The 20,284-nt window shown below is 44.2% G+C and overlaps 1 protein-coding gene across 1 annotated transcript in view; it reads left to right on the forward strand.

Moving 5' to 3' along the window:
- The window catches only part of LOC126203283 (fatty acyl-CoA reductase wat-like), a 203,838-nt gene that overhangs the window by 108,847 nt on the left and 74,707 nt on the right, over positions 1–20,284 (forward strand). The window contains exon 3 of the mRNA XM_049937541.1: positions 7,873–8,112. Within this exon, the coding sequence (XP_049793498.1) occupies positions 7,873–8,112 (240 nt within the window). The remainder of the gene's footprint in view (positions 1–7,872; positions 8,113–20,284) is intronic.

A 20,284-nucleotide genomic window follows, 5' to 3' on the forward strand; every position in this document is an offset into this window, starting at 1 on the left:
TTGCAAAAGCATGGACTATCAACTCTGAGACCATGGCTACGGCAACGCTTGACGCTGCATCACAGACAGGAGCGTCTGCGGTGGTGTACTCAACGACCAACCTGGGTGCACGAATGGCAAAACGTCATTTTTTCGGATGAATCAAGGTTCTGTTTACAGTATCATGAAGGTCGCATACGTGTTTGGCGACATCACGTGGAACGCACACTGGAAGAGTGTATTCATCATAGCCATACTGGCGTATCACCCGGCGTGATGGTAATGGGTGCCATCAGTTACGCGTCTCGGTCACCTCTTGTTCGCATTGACGGCACTTTGAACAGTGGACGTTACATTTCAGATGTGTTACGACCCGTGGCTCTATACTTCATTCTAGCCCTGCGAAACCCTACATTTCAGCAAGATAATGCACGACCGCATGTTGCAGGTCCTGTACGGGCCTTTCTGGATACAGAAAATGTTCTACTGCTGCCCTGGCCAGCACATTCTCCATATCTCTCACCAATGGAAAAGGTCTGGTGAATGGTGGCCGAGCAACTGGCTCGTCACAATACGCCAGTCACTACTCTTGATGAACTGTGGTATCGTGTTGAAGCTGCATGGGCAGCTGTACCTGTACACACCATCCAAACTCTGTTTGCGTCAATGCCCAGGCGTATCAAGGCCGTTATTACGGCCAGAGGTGTTTGTTCTGGGTACCGATTTCAGGATCTGTGCACCCAAATTGCGTGAAAATGTAATCACATGTCAGGTCTAGTATATTATATTTGTCCAATGAATACCCGTTTATCATCTGCATTTCTTCTTGGTGTAGCAATCTTAATGGCCAGTACTGTACGAATAAATTGAAACGATTAATTATGGATCACGAATGCATTTTATTAAGCCTTTATTTACTAAAGACAGCAAAGGCTAATAGCGTGTAGTCACATACGTTATCTGATAAAAAGCATCCGGACAGACCTGTGTAACACGGAAATGACCACTAGACGTCACGACAACGGACACGCCAGTATAAAAGGAGGCATGGAGTGGCTGTTTGTCAGTAGAGAGGCAGTAACAGCTGAATGGGTTGATCAGGAGAGCTGAATGACCTCTGTAGTGTACCAGTCATCGGATTTCACCTGCGCAACACATCCATCGCGAACGTTGAAGCTCTTCTGAAGGTGCCTAGGTCGACTGTTGGAGAAGTATTTGAGAATCGGGAACGCGAACGCCAAGGAACAACCACAAATGAGTCAATGAATCAATCAGTCAATCGACGATCGAGGGCCCTATAGATCATGCGCCGACCTCACAACGCTCCACAATTGGCGGTCTTGTGCACTTTGGATCCAGTTGTCACGGACACCTAGCTGGCCAATGTCTTTCTGTAGCTCATCCTCCCATCGCTTTCTGGGTCTAGAGATTGGACGGGTCCCATCAGGTCTTCAAATAAGTACGGCTTTTGCCCTGAGGTGTCTGGAGAATAAGCTAGGCAGGACACATTGCTAGGAGACCACAGTTTCAGTTTTTGAACGATGTTCGATTGCCTCATCAGCTCATATAGTTCTTGGTTTTTTCTACGTCTCCTCGAGCTTCCTTCCTGGACAGGTCCAAAGATACTTCTCATAACCTTTATTTCGAAGACCAACATGTTTTCTTCATCCTTCTTTGTTGTGTTTAGGGTTTCTGTCCCATATAACAATACTGTCACTGTCACGGCATTGTACGCTTTCAGTTTGGTCTTAAGGACTCAAGGTCTACCACCTCGCTGGTGGGGATGTCTGCGTGTTTCAGTGATCCACTGAGCTATTTTCGCGGGAGCTATGCTCCTGGTAATGTCACTCATGCCAGACAGGTCAGTTGGTGAGATTCTAGACAAAGAGTAGTCCCCCAAAGGGGCCCCCGCCTTGGGAGTATGTGGGTGACAACCACATGGTCCCTTAGCTAAGTCTGACGCTACTTCCACTTACTTGTGTCACGCTTATTCTGCTTTCTTTCCTATCGGTCTCCCTTGGCCAACTCTTACTTTTTCGACCCCAACGGTATGAGGTTTCGAGGTCCGAGGATGTCTTTCATTTTCCTTTTCTATCTCCAACGAAGAGGACAGGGAAGGCTCTAGAGGCGTAGTGAGGCAACTTTCCTAAGGGGGTATACCCCGAAAAGGAATCCTGCCAGCTCAGGGTAGAACAGTGGCAGCCCCACTACAGAGATAACCCTGCGTAGAGTTTGTAACGCGGCCAGGGGACATTTTACCCCTGCCAAAAACCTCACAAATGTGCCTCGGAATAGGATGGAACCCCGTAAGTCGAAAACGGCTAGACACTAGTTTACGAGTTGGCACGTCGAATATTAAAAGTCTGTATAGACCTGGAGCTGTTAAGACAGTAGTCTCTGAACTAGAAGAGTATAAAAGAAATGGACGTTACTGCATTACAAGGAACTGGGACAGCTAAACAAAATATCAGTCAGATCACATGTACTGACGGACAGGAACTGTCGACGATTGCAGAGGGTGGTTGTAAAAAATCGCATGAAATCAACGGAAAGACTCACTCGTGACTTCCAAAATTCTCCCAGCCGTCCAGCTAGCGCAATGACTGTTCACAGGGAATTAAAAAGAATGGAGAATAATAGTCGAGCAGCACCTCATACACAACGTACTTCTGTAGTCAATGGTACCCCACGGTTGAGGTGGTGCGACGCCAGTTGACAGTCGATGGCTGGAAAAGAGCTATTTAGAGTTATTGAGGACGCTATAACATGTCACAGTCCGATTTGTTACGATACGGGGATGTCGAGAAAGCTAGGAGAGTGTTTCTGCTAAATACAGCAGATTAGCAGTTATTAGTACCTCACTTAATGAACTGGATTAATTTAGTTCCAGTAAGATGGGTGTAGAGGAATTATGGGCAAGGTTTAAGCAGATTACAAATCGTGGTCTGGAGTAAGTGGATAAAGGATAGACCCACCATGGTTTAATAACGAAATTCGGAGGTGCTGAGAAAGCAGAGGCTGTTGCACTCTCGTTTCAAAAGGGAACGCATAAGCGACGAAAAGCGAAGGTTAGAAGTGGTTCGTGTGTCTGTGAAAAGATCTATGCGCGAAGCATACAACTACCACCTTCACACCTTGGCAAAATATCTGCCAGATCGCGACACATTTTCATTAGCAACAGTCTGTTTGAACCGCCGCAACGTAAGCATCGCAATAGACTGGGCCACGCTATTTTCCTATTTGAATACCCTAACTATTGTAGAGATACAATCACGGCACTTTTTTCAATTAGAATCTCCTGCTTCGGTCCCATTAGGAAGTAATATGGTATGAACCTGATCAGTTATACAAACACACTGCTAGATGCACACAATGTGCTGTACACTAATCCAAAACGAATGCTACGCAGACAGCAAAAGAAATGAGACCTATTCGAATGGAACCGAACCGTCTTAGGTAAACGCACGTCAGTGCTACTGGGGATACTCTTCAGTGCCGCTCTAGCCAAACAACCAGTCTACAGCACGACAGAGGCGCTTAGTTTTCTCATTTTTATACTTGTTTTATTATCAGAATGGGAATATGACGGAAGTCGCTGTTTTTCACACAGATCCATAGTTTTGATAGGTCATCAAAACTTTTGACCGCTACATAAGAACTGTGGAGGTTAATTATGACTCAGTAAGTGCATTATTTTAATAATTCAATTAAGAGCAAAAGAAACTGGTACACGTGCCTAATATTGTGTAGGGCCCCCGCAAGCACAAGGAGGTGCCGCAACACGACGTGGCAGGGTCTCGACTAATGTCTGCAGTAGTGTTGGAGGGAACTGACGCCATGCATCCTACAGCACTGTCCACAAATTCGTAAGAGTACGAGGGGTAGGAGATCTCTTCTGAACAACACCTTGCAAGGCATCCCAGATATGCTCAGTAATGTTCATGTCTAGGGAGTTTTGTGGCCAGCGGAAGTATTTAAACTCGGAAGAATGTTCCTGGAGCCACTGTCTAGCAATTCTGGACGTGTGGGGTGTCGCATTGTCCTGCTGGAATTTCCCAAGTCCGTCGGAATGCACAATGGGTATGAACGGATGCAGGTGATCAGACAGGACGCTTACGTACGTGTCAAGTGTCAGAGTCGTATCTAGACGTATCATGGGTCCCATATCACTCCACGTGCACACGCCCCACACCATTACTGAGCCTCCACCAGCTTTAACAGTCTCCTGCTGGTATGCAGGCTACATGGACTCATGAAGCTGTCTCCGTACTGGTACATGTCCATCCACTCGATACAATTTGAAACGAGACTCGTCCGACCAAGCAACACGTTTCCAGACGTGTCGGTGTTGTCGCGCACAGGCGAGGCGTAAAGCTTTGTGTTGTGCAGTCATCGAGGGTATACGAGTGTACCATCGGCTCCGAACGCCCATATCAATGACGTTCCGTTGAATGGTTCGCACGCTGATACTTGGTGATTGCCCAGCAATTTGAGGAAGGGTTGCACTTCTGTCACGCTGAACCATTCTCTTCAGTCGTCGTTGGTCCCGTTTTTACAGAATCATTTTCCGGCCGCAGCGATGTCGGAGATTTGCTGTTTTACCGGATTCCTGAGATTCACGGTACACTCGTGAAATGGTCGTACGGGTAAGTCCCCACTTCATCGCTACCTCGCAGATGCTGTGTCCCATCGCTCGTGCGCCGACTGTAACACTGCGTTCAGACTCACTCAAATCTTGTTCAAATAACTTACGGGTTTGCTGCCGGGTGACTTCGTCGAACACCGCCGATATTTCGACAGGAGCACACCCTGCCATTCATAAGGCACAAATGCAAGGAGGAAGCAATGTGCATGGGAATTTAATACCTCGGTTCACAGAGAAGCAAGGAATACCACACACACACAACAAGTGTCAACACAAACAAAGATAACCAACATCAGAAATATCGATAGTGACTATTAATCAACAGGTGAGGTAGCACTAATTTGTTTTTTGATGAGAGACAGAGCCGGATTACAAGCAGTATTTAAACAAAATCCACCATCTCTGTTTATAAGGTTGCTTGATAGTTTGATTTCAACAACTTCGTTAATAACACTATCCCAATAGCTGGACGTGCAAGCCAGAATCTCCGTGTTGTTGTATTCCATAGGGTGATCGGTGTCAAGGCAATGTTCTGTAATAGCGGATTTGCTCGGCTGTTGTAAGCGTGTGTGACGCTTATGTTCAATACACCGGTCTTCCACAGTCCTGATTGTCTGACCAATATACGACAAGCCACAACTGCAAGGAATACGATAGACACCAGCCTTACGAAAACCGAGATCATCTTTACGGCCAATCCTGTTCGAAATGCTTCCTGTGTAAGGCAAAATGGCCGTAGACTTAGGTACCACTTCGTTGCTGTCGTCACTCACCCGTTGCACGGAAGGCTGATAGCGCAACGCACGTTTGATCTGCCTCTCACTATAACCATTCTGACGAAAGGTGACTTCGAGATGTGATTATAAACAGAGATGGTGGATTTTGTTTAAATACTGCTTGTAATCCGGCTCTGTCGCTCATAAAAAAACAGGACAGAATTAGTGCTGCCTCACTTGTTGATTAATAGTCACTATCGACCTTTCTGATGTTGGTTATCTTTGTTTGTGTTGACACTTGTTCCGTGTGTTGCATCTTCTTTGTTTCTCCACTGTGAACCGAGGTATTGAATTCCTTTGCACATTGCTTCCTCCTTGCATTTGTGGCTTGAGAATGGCAGGGTGTGCTCCTGTCGAAATATCGACGGTGGTCGACGATGTCACCCGGCAGCAAACCCGTAAGTTATTTGAACATTCAATTCGCCGGGAAAAGTTAAGGTCTCACACTCAAATGTTGACAACCTGTCATTGTAGCAGCAGTAAGCGATCTAACAACTGCGCCAGACACTTTATGACACTAGTCTTGGGCTACCTCAACAATCATTTCAAAAGCTACTTGAATTTACGCAAATTAGAAATAAGAGATTTAACTTTGAACTTGAATTAAATGATTCTGAACAATTAACAATAGCAAAATTTAGTACGTACCAAGCTGAGCTGCAGTCACAGGTAAGCTAAAATATGGTAACAAGACTCGCACTCTTAATTTGTGATTGTGTAATCTAAATATTGTAGCCAGCTATGAATACTTTAACTGCATTTTGAAATTAAAGCAGTGAAATGGAATGATATTACTTTAATGCTGGCGTATGAATTTCAACGACACTCGGGTTCATTCCAGAAAAGGAAGGGACCCTACTTGGTAATGCAATTGGGACGATGAGCAAACAAAGGTTCATTCTAAGTTGCTGTATTTTTGTGATGCAACAGTTTGAAAACCTGAGGTCTGCCATACAGTTCTAAAACTTTACGTGCTTTCAGTCTTCCTTGTTGGTTGATTGAAGGTTTGCAGTCGTCGATCGGGGAGGTGGCGACAGTCACTCATTGTCGGCCGTCGCTGTTGCAGAAGCTGGATGTTGGCGCGCCTTCTTCTCGACACGGTCACCAGGCGAAACGGGCTCTTGATGTGCGCCAGCTAATGCTTCCCGTCCGCGACACTGTGTCAGAAACTATCGTAGCAAGTCGAGCGCAATTACATGCTGCCAAACCCCGAAAGCGCGGCAACTCGCGGGAGCGTCACACAACACACCTGCTCCACCGCCCTACTCCAGCCAGACCTCTCTCTGCCCGCGCTCCCTGCGGCAGAGTTAACACTACCAGAGATCCTAAACACTTTGGTTCTCCACACGACCTATCGATGTAATCGATCGATAGCATAGTTTTCCCTAGGCAAGACACAGCGTAAAAATACAAATAATATTTACAAAACAAACCAATTATACGAGGGGCGTTCAGGAAGTAAGCTCCGATCGGTCGCGAAATGGAAACGACTACGAAAATCCGATAAAGCTTTGCACAGATGTGTTGGGTAGTGTCTCTAGTATAACCCCAGTTAGCATCACGTCGCTCTTCTCATTTCTGAGCTCGCAGTGAGTGCGTAAAGATGTCTAGAAAATAGTGTCTGCCGCCAAGTACGAGGGCCTGGTGAGAAATTTCGCCTGAAGCTATGCAGCTAACATTACATAACTGTCGTGCTGTTTCTTCTTCAAGACAATTCTCAGCCGCATTCTGCAGGGGCAATGAAGATGCTCCTGCATCGTTTTCAAATGGAAATGTGAGATTACCCACAATACAGTCCGCAATTGTCTCCCCCTGAGTTTCATCTCTGGTCACATGAACCGCTGTCTTTGAAGACAACATTTTGACACAGACAACGAGGTGTAGGCCAGCGTGGAAAATTGGCGGAAAGCACTGGCGGCTGCCTTCTATGATGAGGCTATTGAAAAGTTGGTACAACGCTATGACAAAAGTCTAAGTCAGAACGGCGACTACGTAGAGAAGTAGCTGAAAGGTGTAGCTAATTGTTACAAGTAAAACATTTCTGATGTTCACTGTGGTTTCAATTTGGCAATCAATCGGAGCTTACTTTCTGAACAGGCCTCGTACATCGACATAAATGCATAAATATATATTATACATACAAATAGTAAAAGAAATGTCATACCTTCATGTAACAAACTAAGGAAAAAATGTATAGTACAATAGATGGACATAGGAAGATATGCATTTCCGGCGTTACATGTTTACATATCTGTGTATTTTAATACGCATGCCTATACAAGTATCTTTTCCGCTTCAGTGTATTTGCCATTCCAACTTTATGAGCATTCAGTAATTACACTCTAAAAGTGCATTATCTTTCGCTGTCGTACGCAGCTGTCTGACACGCCACAGCATTAAGCTCCAAATCTGGTCCGCCGCCCACACCGTTGCTCCCGGCGGCAAGTACAGCGCGCTTTGCCCGTGCCGTAGGTGTTCTCGCAGCTGGGGCCGTCGGTGCTGAAGAAGGTGGTGGCGGTGGCGGGCGACGCGGGTCTGGCGGACCTCGGCCTGAGCGCGGCCGACCGCGCCGAGCTGTGCAGACACGTGTCCGTCGTGTTCCACGCGGCCGCCACCGTCCGCTTCGACGAGCAGCTCGAGCTGGCCGCCGCCATCAACGTCCGCGGCACGCACGAGGTGATGCGCCTCGCCAGGGACATGCCCAACCTCAAGGTCAGCCCCGTTTCCCTGTCCAAAAACTCACTTTAGTTTCACCTACAAATACACTACTGGCCATTGAAGTTGCTACACCGCGAAGATGACGTGCTACAGACGCGAAATTTAACCGACAGGAAGAAGATGCTGTGATATGCAAATGATTAGCTTTTCAGAGCATTCACACAAGGTTGGCGCCGGTGGCGACACCTACAACGTGCTGACATGAGGAAATTTACCAACAGATTTCTCATACACAAACAGCAGTTGACCGGCGTTACCTGGTGAAACGTTTTTGTGATGCCTCGTGTAACGAGGAGAAATGCGTACCATCACGTTTCCGACTGTGATAAAGGTCGGATTGTAGCCTATCGCGATTGCGGTTTATCGTATCGCGGCATTGCTACTCGCGTTGGTCGAGATCCAATGACTGTTAGCAGAATATGGAATCGGTGGCTTCAGGAGGGTAATACGGAACGCCGTGCTGGATCCCAAAGGCCTCGTATCGCTAACAGTCGAGATGACAGGCATCTTATCCGCATGGCTGTAACGCATCGTGCAGCCACGTCTCGTTTTCTGAGTCAACAGATGGGGACGTTTGCAAGACAACAACCATCTGCACAAACAGTTCGACAACGTTTGCAGCAGCATGGACTATCAGCTCGCAGACCGTGGCTGCGGTTACCCTTGACGCTGCATCACAGACAGGGGCGCCTGCGATGGTGTACTCAACGACGAACCTGGGTGCACGAATGGCAAAACGTCATTTTTTCGGATGAATCCAGGTTCTGTTTACAGCTCCGTGATGGTCGCGTCCGTGTTTGGCGACATCGCGGTGAACGCACATTGGAAGCGTGTATTCGTCATCGCCATATTGGCGTATCACCCGGCGTGATGGTATGGGCTGCCATTGGTTACACGTCTCGGTCACCTCCTGTTCGCATTGACGGCACTTTGAACAGTGGACGTTACATTTTAGATGTGTTACGACCCTTCGCTCCACCCTTCATTCGATCCCTGCGAAACCCTACATTTCAGCAGGATAATGCACGACCGCATGTTGCAGCTCCTGTACGGGCCTTTCTGGACGCAGAAAATGTTCGACTGCTGCCCTGGCCAGCACATTCTCCAGATCTCTCACCAATTGAAAACGTCCGGTCAATGGTGGCCGAGCAACTGCCTCATCACAATACGCCCGTCACCCAAATCGCGTGAAAATGTAATCACATGTCAGTTCTAGTATAATATATTTGTCCAATGTATACCCGTTTATCATCTGCATTTATTCTTGGTGTAGCAATTTTAATGGCCAGTAGTGTAGTTAATCAATTTTCATATTCTTACGACACTCTTTAATGGCATGGAAAGGAAAATGGACCCTGCTTGATAATAATGTCTGAGGTGTCCTACATGTTTTAACTATTGCAAGTTATTATTCCAGTTATTCAAACCTTGTGAAAGAAATGAACTGGGTAAAGCCTCTACGTCATATCTGTCACTTGACAGTATTACGATGTATGTGCGTACGACGAGGAATGTAGCCGACGACGGCTGAGGTTCCGTTGTCGCTATTGCTGCTGTTCGAGAGCCCCGAGTCGTCTCCAGAGCCACGGATCATTATGGGACAGGCAACAGTCCACTCCTACCGTGCTCTCAAAACTCGCGTGTTAACGAATCAGGCGCGTCTACACGGGCGCGAGCACAGCCTCACACCGCGTCGACCGGAGCCCCCAACAAACACTTCCGCACTCTTTCATGACTCAAGCTGCTCTCTCGCTCCTCTGTGCTCGCAACGCGACAGAGACTCTCCATACGCAAAGATAAACAACGGTGCAGCTACTACCATTTTGTCGTTGCTATCGATACATTTCAATAAAGTTCCTTCAGCTATTATCCAGCGATTTACAATATTTTCATTATAATTACAATCAATTATATACAGTCAAAAATAAACACACTAGTACATCGATTACGTATTAAATACAGTTTCTGTAATACAGCTTATAGATTCTGAATCAAAAGTATAGTGTAAGTTATCAACAGAATTTAAACGGTGAAAATTTTGGATGGCGCAGAAGGTATTTTATCCGCATTTTCGGTGTTACAAGGTTACTTTATTTAAAAAGCACCGTTAGCGGTTTCGAATTTTTTACAATTTTTCATGAGAGTTTTTTTATGCTTCGTCAATACATATTACACTTGGATTTCCTGTTAGTTGCCCTATGAAAAACAATAATCTACAAATTACAAACGTGTAACCAAAGTGGCTGCGCCACATATTTATGTTGTTATGTAACTTACGTGAAATGTAAACCTGGCACACTTGTAGCAGCAGTTTTCTTGCAATGAAGTACATTATCAAGGATGTTAGTATCTCCACAGTCAAAAACGTTGCACTGCATTGTAAACCATTTCGTTCGATCACAAAACGAATTTTCACTGTGCACCATATGTTCTGATTTATAGCATACGAAAACAAATACACAGTTTGCAAAGTACATGAGTATGAAAGATGCTACAATGCAATCATACAAAGATAGGGTAGGTGTTTTTTTTTTTTTTTTTTTTTTTTTTTTTTTTTTTTTTTTTTTTTAGACGAAGACCACATAAGTAACTGTTGTGTTACATTGAAATTGTGCTTTACATTAAATGCAGATAGAAACGATAAATAAATGGGATTTTGTGAGTTACAGTACCACAATCTTATTGAATACAACAGTTGTGGGCAGGGAATGTGTGAATTCTTATGTGCTATTTGAACGTCGACGATGATAACACATTAGAATCTATTAGTATTTAGTGCCATAAATAATACTGACTATTGCAGGAACATGTAATATTATAAGATTTGTTGCTTGATACAATTTGTGACTGGTTGCTGTACACCGCCAACAATTTATTTATATAACAGCCACGGTCTCCAACTATGGTGTGGCCGAGCGGTTCTAGGCGCTTCAGTCTGGAACCGCGCGACCGCTACGGTCGCAGGTTCGAATCCTACCTTGGGCATAGATGTGTGTGATGTGCTTAGGTTAGTTAGGTGTAAGTAGTTCTAAGTTCTAGGGGACTGATAACCTTAGATGTGTCCCATAGTGGTCAGAGCCATTTGAACCTTTTCATACCGAGCGAGGTGGCGCAGTGGTTAGCACACTGGACTCGCATTCGGGAGGACGACGGTTCAATCCCGTCTCCGGCCATCCTGATTTAGCCGCCTCCTCCTCCTCCTCCCACCGTGTCTATATATTACAAAATTGCACCTTCACAATAATTCTCTATTATTCCAATCTCGAACAGCGTCTGGAGAAAACGAAGACCTATTTCTTTCCGTACGAACTGTGATTTGCCTTAGTTTAGTGTGATGATCGTTTCTCGCTATGTAGTTCGGCGTCAATAAAATTTTTCGCATTCGGAGGAGAAAGTTGATGATTAAAATTTCGTGAGAAGATTCCACCGAAAAGAAAAACGCCTTTGTTTTAGTGATGTTCACCCCAAATCCTTTGTCGTCTCCGTGAAACTATCTCCCTATTTCACGTTAATACGGAACTTGTTGCTCTTCGTTGAACTTTCTCAATGTACTCCGTTGATCCTGTTCCCATATCGCTTAGCGGTACTCCAAATGGGGAGGGACAAGTGTAAGCAGGCAGTCTCTTTAGTAGATCTGTTACATGTTCTAATTGTCCTGCCAATAAAACGCAGTATTTTTTTTTCCTTCCTCACAACACTTTCTGTGTGTTCTTTCCAATTTAAGTTGTTCGTAATTGTAATTCTTAGGTATTTAGTTGAATTTACGTCCTTTAGATTTGTCTGGTTTATCATGTGACCGACGTTTGACGGATTCCTTTTAGCTTATGACTTCATACTTTTCCTTATTTAGAGTCAATTGCCAATTTTTGCACAATAAAGGTATCTTTCCTACATTGTTTATCTCCTAATGACCTTACTAGACGATAAAAGACAGCATCATTTGTAAACAACATAAGACGGCTGCTCAGATTGTCTCCTAAATCGTTTATATAGACAACAGAAGGCCTATAACACTACCTTGGGGAACACGAGAAATCACTTCAGTTTTATTCGATGAATTTCCGTCAATTACTTCGAACTGTGACCTCTCCGACAGGAAATCACGAATCCAGTCGCATAACTGAGACGACATTCCATTATGACGCAATTTTATTACAAACAGCTTGTGAGGTACATGTCAATAGACTTCTGGAAATCTAGAAATAAGGAATCAATTTGAAATCCCTTGTCGACAGCATTCAACACTTCGTTCGAGTAGAGTGCTAGTTGTATTTCACAAGAACGATGTTTTGTAAATCCGTGTTATATGTGAACAGACAGTACTCTTCGATGTAATTCGTAATGTTCTAACACAATATATGCTGCACAATCGTGCTGCTCACCGATGTTAATGATATGGGCCTGTAGTGTAGTGGACAACGCTTATTGCCGTTCATGAATAATGGAGTGTCCTGTGCAACTTTAGAGTCTTTGGGTGTGGATCTCTCGTCGAGCGAGGGGGGTATATATGATTGTTAAGTATGGAGCTATTGAATCAGCATACTATGGAAGGAACCTAATTGGTATACAATCTGACTGGAAGACTTGCTTTTATAAAGTAATGTTAGTTGCTTCGCTACTCTTGGGGTATTTACTTCTAAGTCAGTCATGTTGCCTGCTGTTCTTGATTCGAATTCTGAAATATTTACTTTCTTCTTTGGCGAAGGAATTTTGGAAGGCCGTATTTAGAAACTCTGCTTTATCAGCACTATCATCGATAGTATTTCCATTGCTATCGCGCAGACAAGACGTTGATTATAACTTAGATGGCGTTTCCGGTTATAAGTAGTTGCCTGTTCTCAGACGCCACAAACTTCTCTACTGCCAATCTTCTTCCTACAGAACTCTCCTCTCCATGGCTTTGGCTATGGTTCTCCACGTTGCCCCCAGCCTCCCTCGGCGCCTTCTCCCTGGTAGAGACCACATGAACAAACACTGCGGCCATCTTCCATCCGTCGGACGTGGTAGTACATCACTGCACGAGCATCAATCCTATCTGTGATTGGTTCCACAGAATCAATCTCTTTTATTACATTTTCATTCCTCAGTCGATCCAAGTGGATTCCTCTCGCACTCTGCCATAGCCTGCCCGTTTCGACAACCTCAATTTTCCTCCTCCGTCTCTCGTTCAATAGCCATCACTGAGTCGATCAGAATGCATCCAACCACAGCAGTAACACCACTTTCTTTGTTCGACTCGACATGTGCCGACTCCAAAACATACCGTTTAATGATCTAACAGTTACCCTGACTTGACTTACCCTGTGTCCAGTCTTATCGATTAGTAAACCCAAATATTTGAACACTTGCACATTTCTTATCTGGCCAAACTCAAAATTCAAACCCTCAACTTGCCCACTTCCAAAACGATATTCTGTTTTATGCGTATTGACTGTTACACCCTACTGTTTATAAGCGTCTGAAGTACCTCGTTGTGAAACGGTGCACTCAGAATAGAAGACGGTGCCCAGGAATCATGTTGTTGTTGTTGTTGTTGTTGTTGTTGTTGTTGTGGTCTTCAGTCCTGAGACTGGTTTGATGCAGCTCTCCATGCTACTCTATCCTGTGCAAGGTTCTTCATCTCCCAGTACTTAATGCAGCCTACATCCTTCTGAATCTGCTTAGTGTATTCATCTCTTTGTCTCCCTCTACGATTTTTACCCTCCACGCTGCCCTCCAATACTAAATTGGTCATCCCTTGATGCCTCAGAACATGTCCTACCAACCGATCCTTTCTTCTAGTCAAGTTCTGGCACAAACTCCACTCCTCCCCAATTCTATTCAATACCTCCTCATTAGTTATGCGATCTACCCATCTAATCTTCAGCATTCTTCTGTAGCACCACATTTCGAAAGCTTCTATTCTCTTCTTGTCTAAACTATTTATCGTCCATGTTTCACTTCCATACATGGCTACACTCCATGCAAATACTTTCAGAAACGACTTCCTGACACTAAAATCTATACTCGATGTTAACAAATTTCTCTTCTTCAGAAACGATTTCCTTGCCATTGCCAGTCTACATTTTATATCCTCTCTACTTCGACCATCATCAGTTATTTTGCTCCCCAAATAGCGTAACTCGTTTACTACTTTAAGTGTCTCATTTCCTAATCTAATTCCCTCAGCATCACCCGAATTAACTCGACTACATTCCATTACCTTCGTTTTGCTTTTGTTGATGTTCATCTTATACCCTCCTTTCAAGACACTGTCCATTCCGTTCAACTGCTCTTGCAAGTCCTATGCTGTCTCTGACAGAATTACAATGTCATCGGCGAACCTCAAAGTTTTTATTTCTTCTCCATGGATTTTAATGCCCACTCCTAACTTTTCTTTTGTTTCCTTTATTGCTTGCTCAATATACAGATTGAATAACATCGGGGATAGACTACAACCCTGTATCACTCCCTTCCCAACCACTGCTTCCCTTTCATGTCCCTCGACTCTTATAACTGCCATCTGGTTTAAGTACAAATTGTAAATAGCCTTTCGCTCCCTGTATTTTACTCCTGCCACTTTCAGAATTTGAAAGAGAGTATTCCAGTCAACATTGTCAAAAGCTTTCTCTAAGTCTACAAATGCTAGAAACGTAGGTTTGCCTTTCCTTAATCTTTCTTATAAGATAAATAGTAGGGTCAGTATTGCCTCACGTGTTCCAATATTGCTACGGAGTCCAAACTGATCTTCCCCGAGGTCCGCTTCTACCAGTTTTTCCACTCGTCTGTAAAGAATTCGCGTTAGTATTTTGCAGCTGTGACTTATTAAACTGATAGTTCGGTAATTTTCACATCTCTCAGCACCTGCTTTCTTTGGGATTGGAATAATTATATTCTTCTTTAAGTCTGAGGGAATTTCGCCTGTCTCATACATCTTACTCACCAGATGGTAGAGTTTTCTCAGGACTGGCTCTCCCAAGGCTGTGAGTAGTTCTAATGGAATGTTGTCTACTCCCGGGGCCTTGTTTTGACTCAGACCTTTCAGTGCTCTGTCAAACTCTTCACGTAGTATCGTATCTCCCATTTCATCTTCACCTTCATCCTCTTCCATTTCCATAATATTGCCCTCAAGAACATCGCCCTTGTATAGACCCTCTATATACTCCTTCCACCTTTCTGCTTTCCCTTCTTTGCTTAGAACTGGGTTTCCATCTGAGCTCTTGATATTCATACAAGTGATTCTCTTTTCTCCAAAGGTCTCTTTAATTTTCCTGTAGGCAGTATCTATCTTACCCCTCGTGAGATAAGCCTCTACATCCTTACATTTGTCCTCTAGCCATCCCTGCTTAACCGTTTTGCACTTCCTGTCGATATCATTTTTGAGACGTTTGTATTCCTTTTTGCCTGCTTCATTTACTGCATTTTTATATTTTCTCCTTTCATCAATTAAATTCAGTATCTCTTCTGTTACTGAAGGATTTCTACTATACCTCGTCTTTTTACCTACTTGATCCTCTGCTGCCTTCACTACTTTATCTCTCAGAGCTACCCATTCTTCTTCTACTGTATTTCTTTCCCCCATTCCTGTCAATTGTTCCCTTATGCTCTCCCTGAAACTCTGTACAACCTCTGGTTTTTTCAGTTTATCCAGATCCCATCTCCCTAAATTCCCACCTTTTGCTGTTTCCGGAATCATGAGCAACAACATATTGTGAACAACAGAAACTGAACCTCTACAAAAGAGCACGAGATATCGTCATGATCTAATAAAGTCACTCAATGAATATATTGGACAGAAAGTCACTAACGGCTTCTATCCAAGGTCGTAATCAATTGTGGTCACGATCGGTGGTGCATTGGTGTTGTCTTCACCCAGTAGTGCTGTATCGGCGACTCGTTTACTCGGAACTACACCCAGTCCTCTGCACTGTCTATTCCAGTAACCAAGAATATCTTCCAAATACAACTTAAATAAGGTTGTTGACATAGAACATCCTTATCTTAATCTTTTACATATTTCAAAACTTCCTGGTATTTTACAACCAACTTTCACAACTACCTCGCACTGGCGGCGCACCCTTTTCAGCAACTCTATTAATGCACAATCCACTCCAACATTTTTCAGTGCTGTCCGTAGTAACCTCCTTGGCACATAATCATAGGTCTTTTATAAATCAACGAACACCAAATGGGGATAGCCGGTCGCGGTGGCCGTGCGGTTCTAGGCGCTCCAGTCCGGAGCCGCGCTGCTGCTACGGTCGCAGGTTCGAATCCTGCCTCGGGCATGGGTGTGTGTGTGTGATGTCCTTAGGTTAGTTAGGTTTAAGTAGTTCTAAATTCTAGGGGACTGATGACCACAGCAATTGAGTCCCATAGTGCTCAGAGCCATTTGAACCATTTTTTGAACCAAATGGGGATCATGGTGTTTTGTGATAATTTTTTGTCACATCTTGCGTACACAAAGGATGTTATGAGTACATCTTTTCCCTGCAGTAAAGCCGACTGTTCCTGCAGTATAACAACTATCGCAACCTTTCCCAATCTGTTCTTTATTTTATTATTGAACACCCTACCCACCGAAGCTATTACATTTATTCCCCTGTAATTAGCCTGAACTCTCCTGCTCTCTTTCTTGTATGCGGCAGTAATGTATGACACCTTCCATTCTTGGTGTCTTTCGTCTTCTTGAACCACTTTATTAAATATACTTACTAGTGCTGCTCCTACTTTAGGTCCTCTCTATTTCAGTAATTCCACTACTATACCTGCAGGATTGACTGCATTTCCATTCTTTTGATTTTTGAAGGCCCTGATAAACTTCATTGTCGGACAACCCTTCCACAGGATAAATATCCACTCCACTGTGCTCTTTTCGATCCTTTTCCTTATACTCTGTAAGAAGATCTTTAACATGTGTCTTCCACTCAGAAATGGCAATCAGTCTAGCTCCTCTTCTAATTTTAGCAGGAGTTCTCACTTGAGATATAAATCGCCAAACCTCTGATGCCCAGCTTTATCCAGCTAAATGTTCTACTTCGGCATGTTTCTTCTCCCGGGCCCCTCTTTAGCTCGGGTAATCATTCTTTTTACTTCTCCGTTAATTGTGTTGAAGTGATCTCTAACTTCCTACCTTACAAAAACACTTGCAGACAAATATTAACATCCCTCAACTCTTACATTTCCGGAATGAAACATCCCGCAGGCTGTGGCTAAGCCATGTCTCCGCAGTATCCTTTCTTTCAGGAGTGCTAGTTCTGCAGGGTTCACAGGAGAGCTTCTGTAAAGTTTGGAAGGTAGGAGACAAGCTACTGGCAGAAGTAAAGCTGTGAGGACCGGGCGTGAGTCGTGCTTCGGTAGCTCAGATGGTAGAGCACTTGCCCGCGAAAGGCAAAGGTCCCGAGTTCGAGTCTCGGTCGGGCACACAGTTTTAATCTGCCAGGAAGTTTCTTTTACATTTGTTTATCGGAGTGAAAAACGTTAATGTATGGTTATTTTAACTGTTGTAGTCAGAAATAACACTATGAAAAAAAAACACCGGGTGGTTACAATTCAACTGACGGTGCTCTGAGTGCTGCAGTGCGGACTGTATACATTGCAGTACGTTGAATGGTTCAAATGGCTCTGAGCACTATGGGACTTAACTTCTGAGGTCATCAGTCCCCTAGAACTTCGAACTACGTAAACCTAACTAACCTAAGGACGTCACACAGATCCATGCCCGCGGCAGGATTCGAACTTGCGACCGTAGCGGTCGCGCGGTTCCAGACTGTAGTGCCTAGAACCGCTCGGCCACTCCGGCCGGCGCAGTACGTTGAAACAGTGCAGATGTGTTCATTAATCGATGTGCTCTCGGAGTAAGCAGGAAAAAATAATAGTTTCAGTTTCTGCCACCAGGTGCAAATATAGCACCGTAAGCAGTCAAAATGTGGTGGGGGTGCAGAAAAAGGACAGGAACGGTCAAACACTGCATAACTGTTGTTCTCACACGTTTATTAGCTTATGGTCACAAGTTACATGTACTTAGCATGGTCTCACGACTCGGCTACGTGCTGCATCCGTAACAAAGCATGGTCAACAGTTGCTCGCAACATAGCTTGTGTAATCAGAGCGATATATCGTTGTATGCTATCCTTTGGATCAGGAAGAGTCAAGATACATCCTTTATACACACGACCTTTCAGAAACCCACACAGCCAAACGACACATTGACTTCGGATGAGGGCTCTAGACAGCCACACATCTTGAAATTGCCTAGAAATGGTCGTTACCGAAGTTTCCTCAAAGCAAATCTTTCACCTAGTGTGGTGTCGCCCATCTTGCGTGAAAATAGTAGTGTGGACACAGTTGCCAGCATTCCATAGCTAGAATTATGAGTTGCACAAGGAGATCCTTACACCAAACAGGTCAGTGAAGTGTCACCTACTCGGAGAAAAGCGGACCTAGGATGGAAGAGCTTGTGAAACCACACCACACAGTCACGTTGTGTTCCAAAAAAGGAAGGGCAAAGTCACAGCGTTATATCATATCTTGAGGCTTCATTTGGTGCACGTTCCGAATCTTGTAGCGACACCAGTGTAAAATGCTCCGAAAAACCTTTTGAACTCTTGACCAGAGGCATGTACTGCATGTACTGCACAGTCAGCTATAGCTACAGCAACCCCAACGACAATCGCCAGGGGAATGGCCGCCTCCCTCTGCCTGCTGTACCACCTGATTCATCTGTTTCTTCAAATTTCTTTATCCTATTCTTCAGCCCATTTATTGACATGGTGTCTCTTTACAGCTGTTTCTGTCGGCGATATTCCCACAATGCAGAGCTGCTATATCGTCTCTCCGATAAAACCACTTTACCATCTTTACATGGTCCTTATTCTCAATAGCCATTATGTTTCGTACAGAAAACTACAACCACTTTCACCTTTTACACTAACAGCCATTTCACTAACAGCCATTTCACTAACAGCCATTTCACTAACAGCCATTTCACTAACAGCCATTTCACTAACAGCCATTTCACTAACAGCCATTTCACTAAAGAAGTCAATACAGGTCGCCAAGCGACAGTCAGAATAATGTCAAATCAGGAATAATTTCACATTCCGCCTGCCTACAGCGCCATTATTTCAGCTGGTGGCAAAAAGTGGATCTATTATTTTTTTTAAAAATAATTGAAAAGCCACGATCGCTTCAATCGTTTATTAGATGACCGGTTTCAGCACTCTGAAGGTGCCATCATCGGATCTGTGAAGGTATAACATAACAGGTTTGAGGGAGGGCTTACATGAGTTAACTATATACATTACAATTATTACAGAACCACATACCTGAAACGTGGATTAACATTTACAAAACCATACGGACATCATGGCACATGAGGCAGACCATCTGATAACAATCATTGCCACAACCAATAAAAATAATAAAAAACTACTCTCATGGTCCTTCTTTCCATAAAATATAAATCTGAAGTCGCCAGATAAATCTACCACTGCTCGCCTAACACCGGTCGGCATCTTCACTGCCCTCTTCCGCGCAGGCTTACCTGCTGTGATTCTAGCGGTTCACAACCGGCCACCAGATAGCGCTGTCCAAGCAGCGCACACACAGTCCCACGGTATAACCACTCATTACTACTAAAACAACTTTACTATAACTGCTTGTCACATACCCATGCAAAGCCCACATTTGCGCATACATTTCCTGTACATACTATAATCACTACAAAGCACGTCAATTACAAAGTAAAAGCATCTGAGGCACAGACGTTATAATGATTATAGTATGTACAGGAAATGTATGCGCAAATGTGGGCTATGCATGGATATGTGACAAGCAGTTATAGTAAAGTTGTGTTTTAGTAGTAATGAGTGGTTATACCGTGGGACTGTGTGTGCGCTGCTTGGACAGTGCTATCTGGTGGCCTGTTGTGAACCGCTAGAATCACAGCAGGTAAGCCTGCGCGGAAGAGGGCAGTGAAGATGCCGACCGGTGTTAGGCGAGCAGTGGTAGATTTATCTGGCGACTTCAGATTTACATTTTATGGAAAGAAGGACCATGAGAGTAGTTTTTTATTATTTTTATTGGTTGTGACAATGATTGTTATCAGATGGTCTGCCTCATGTGCTATGATGTCCGTATGGTTTTGTAAATGTTAATCCACGTTTCAGGTATGTGGTTCTGTAATAAT

Source organism: Schistocerca nitens, chromosome 9 (genome assembly GCF_023898315.1).
Source record: "Schistocerca nitens isolate TAMUIC-IGC-003100 chromosome 9, iqSchNite1.1, whole genome shotgun sequence".
Taxonomy (NCBI): domain Eukaryota; kingdom Metazoa; phylum Arthropoda; class Insecta; order Orthoptera; family Acrididae; genus Schistocerca; species Schistocerca nitens.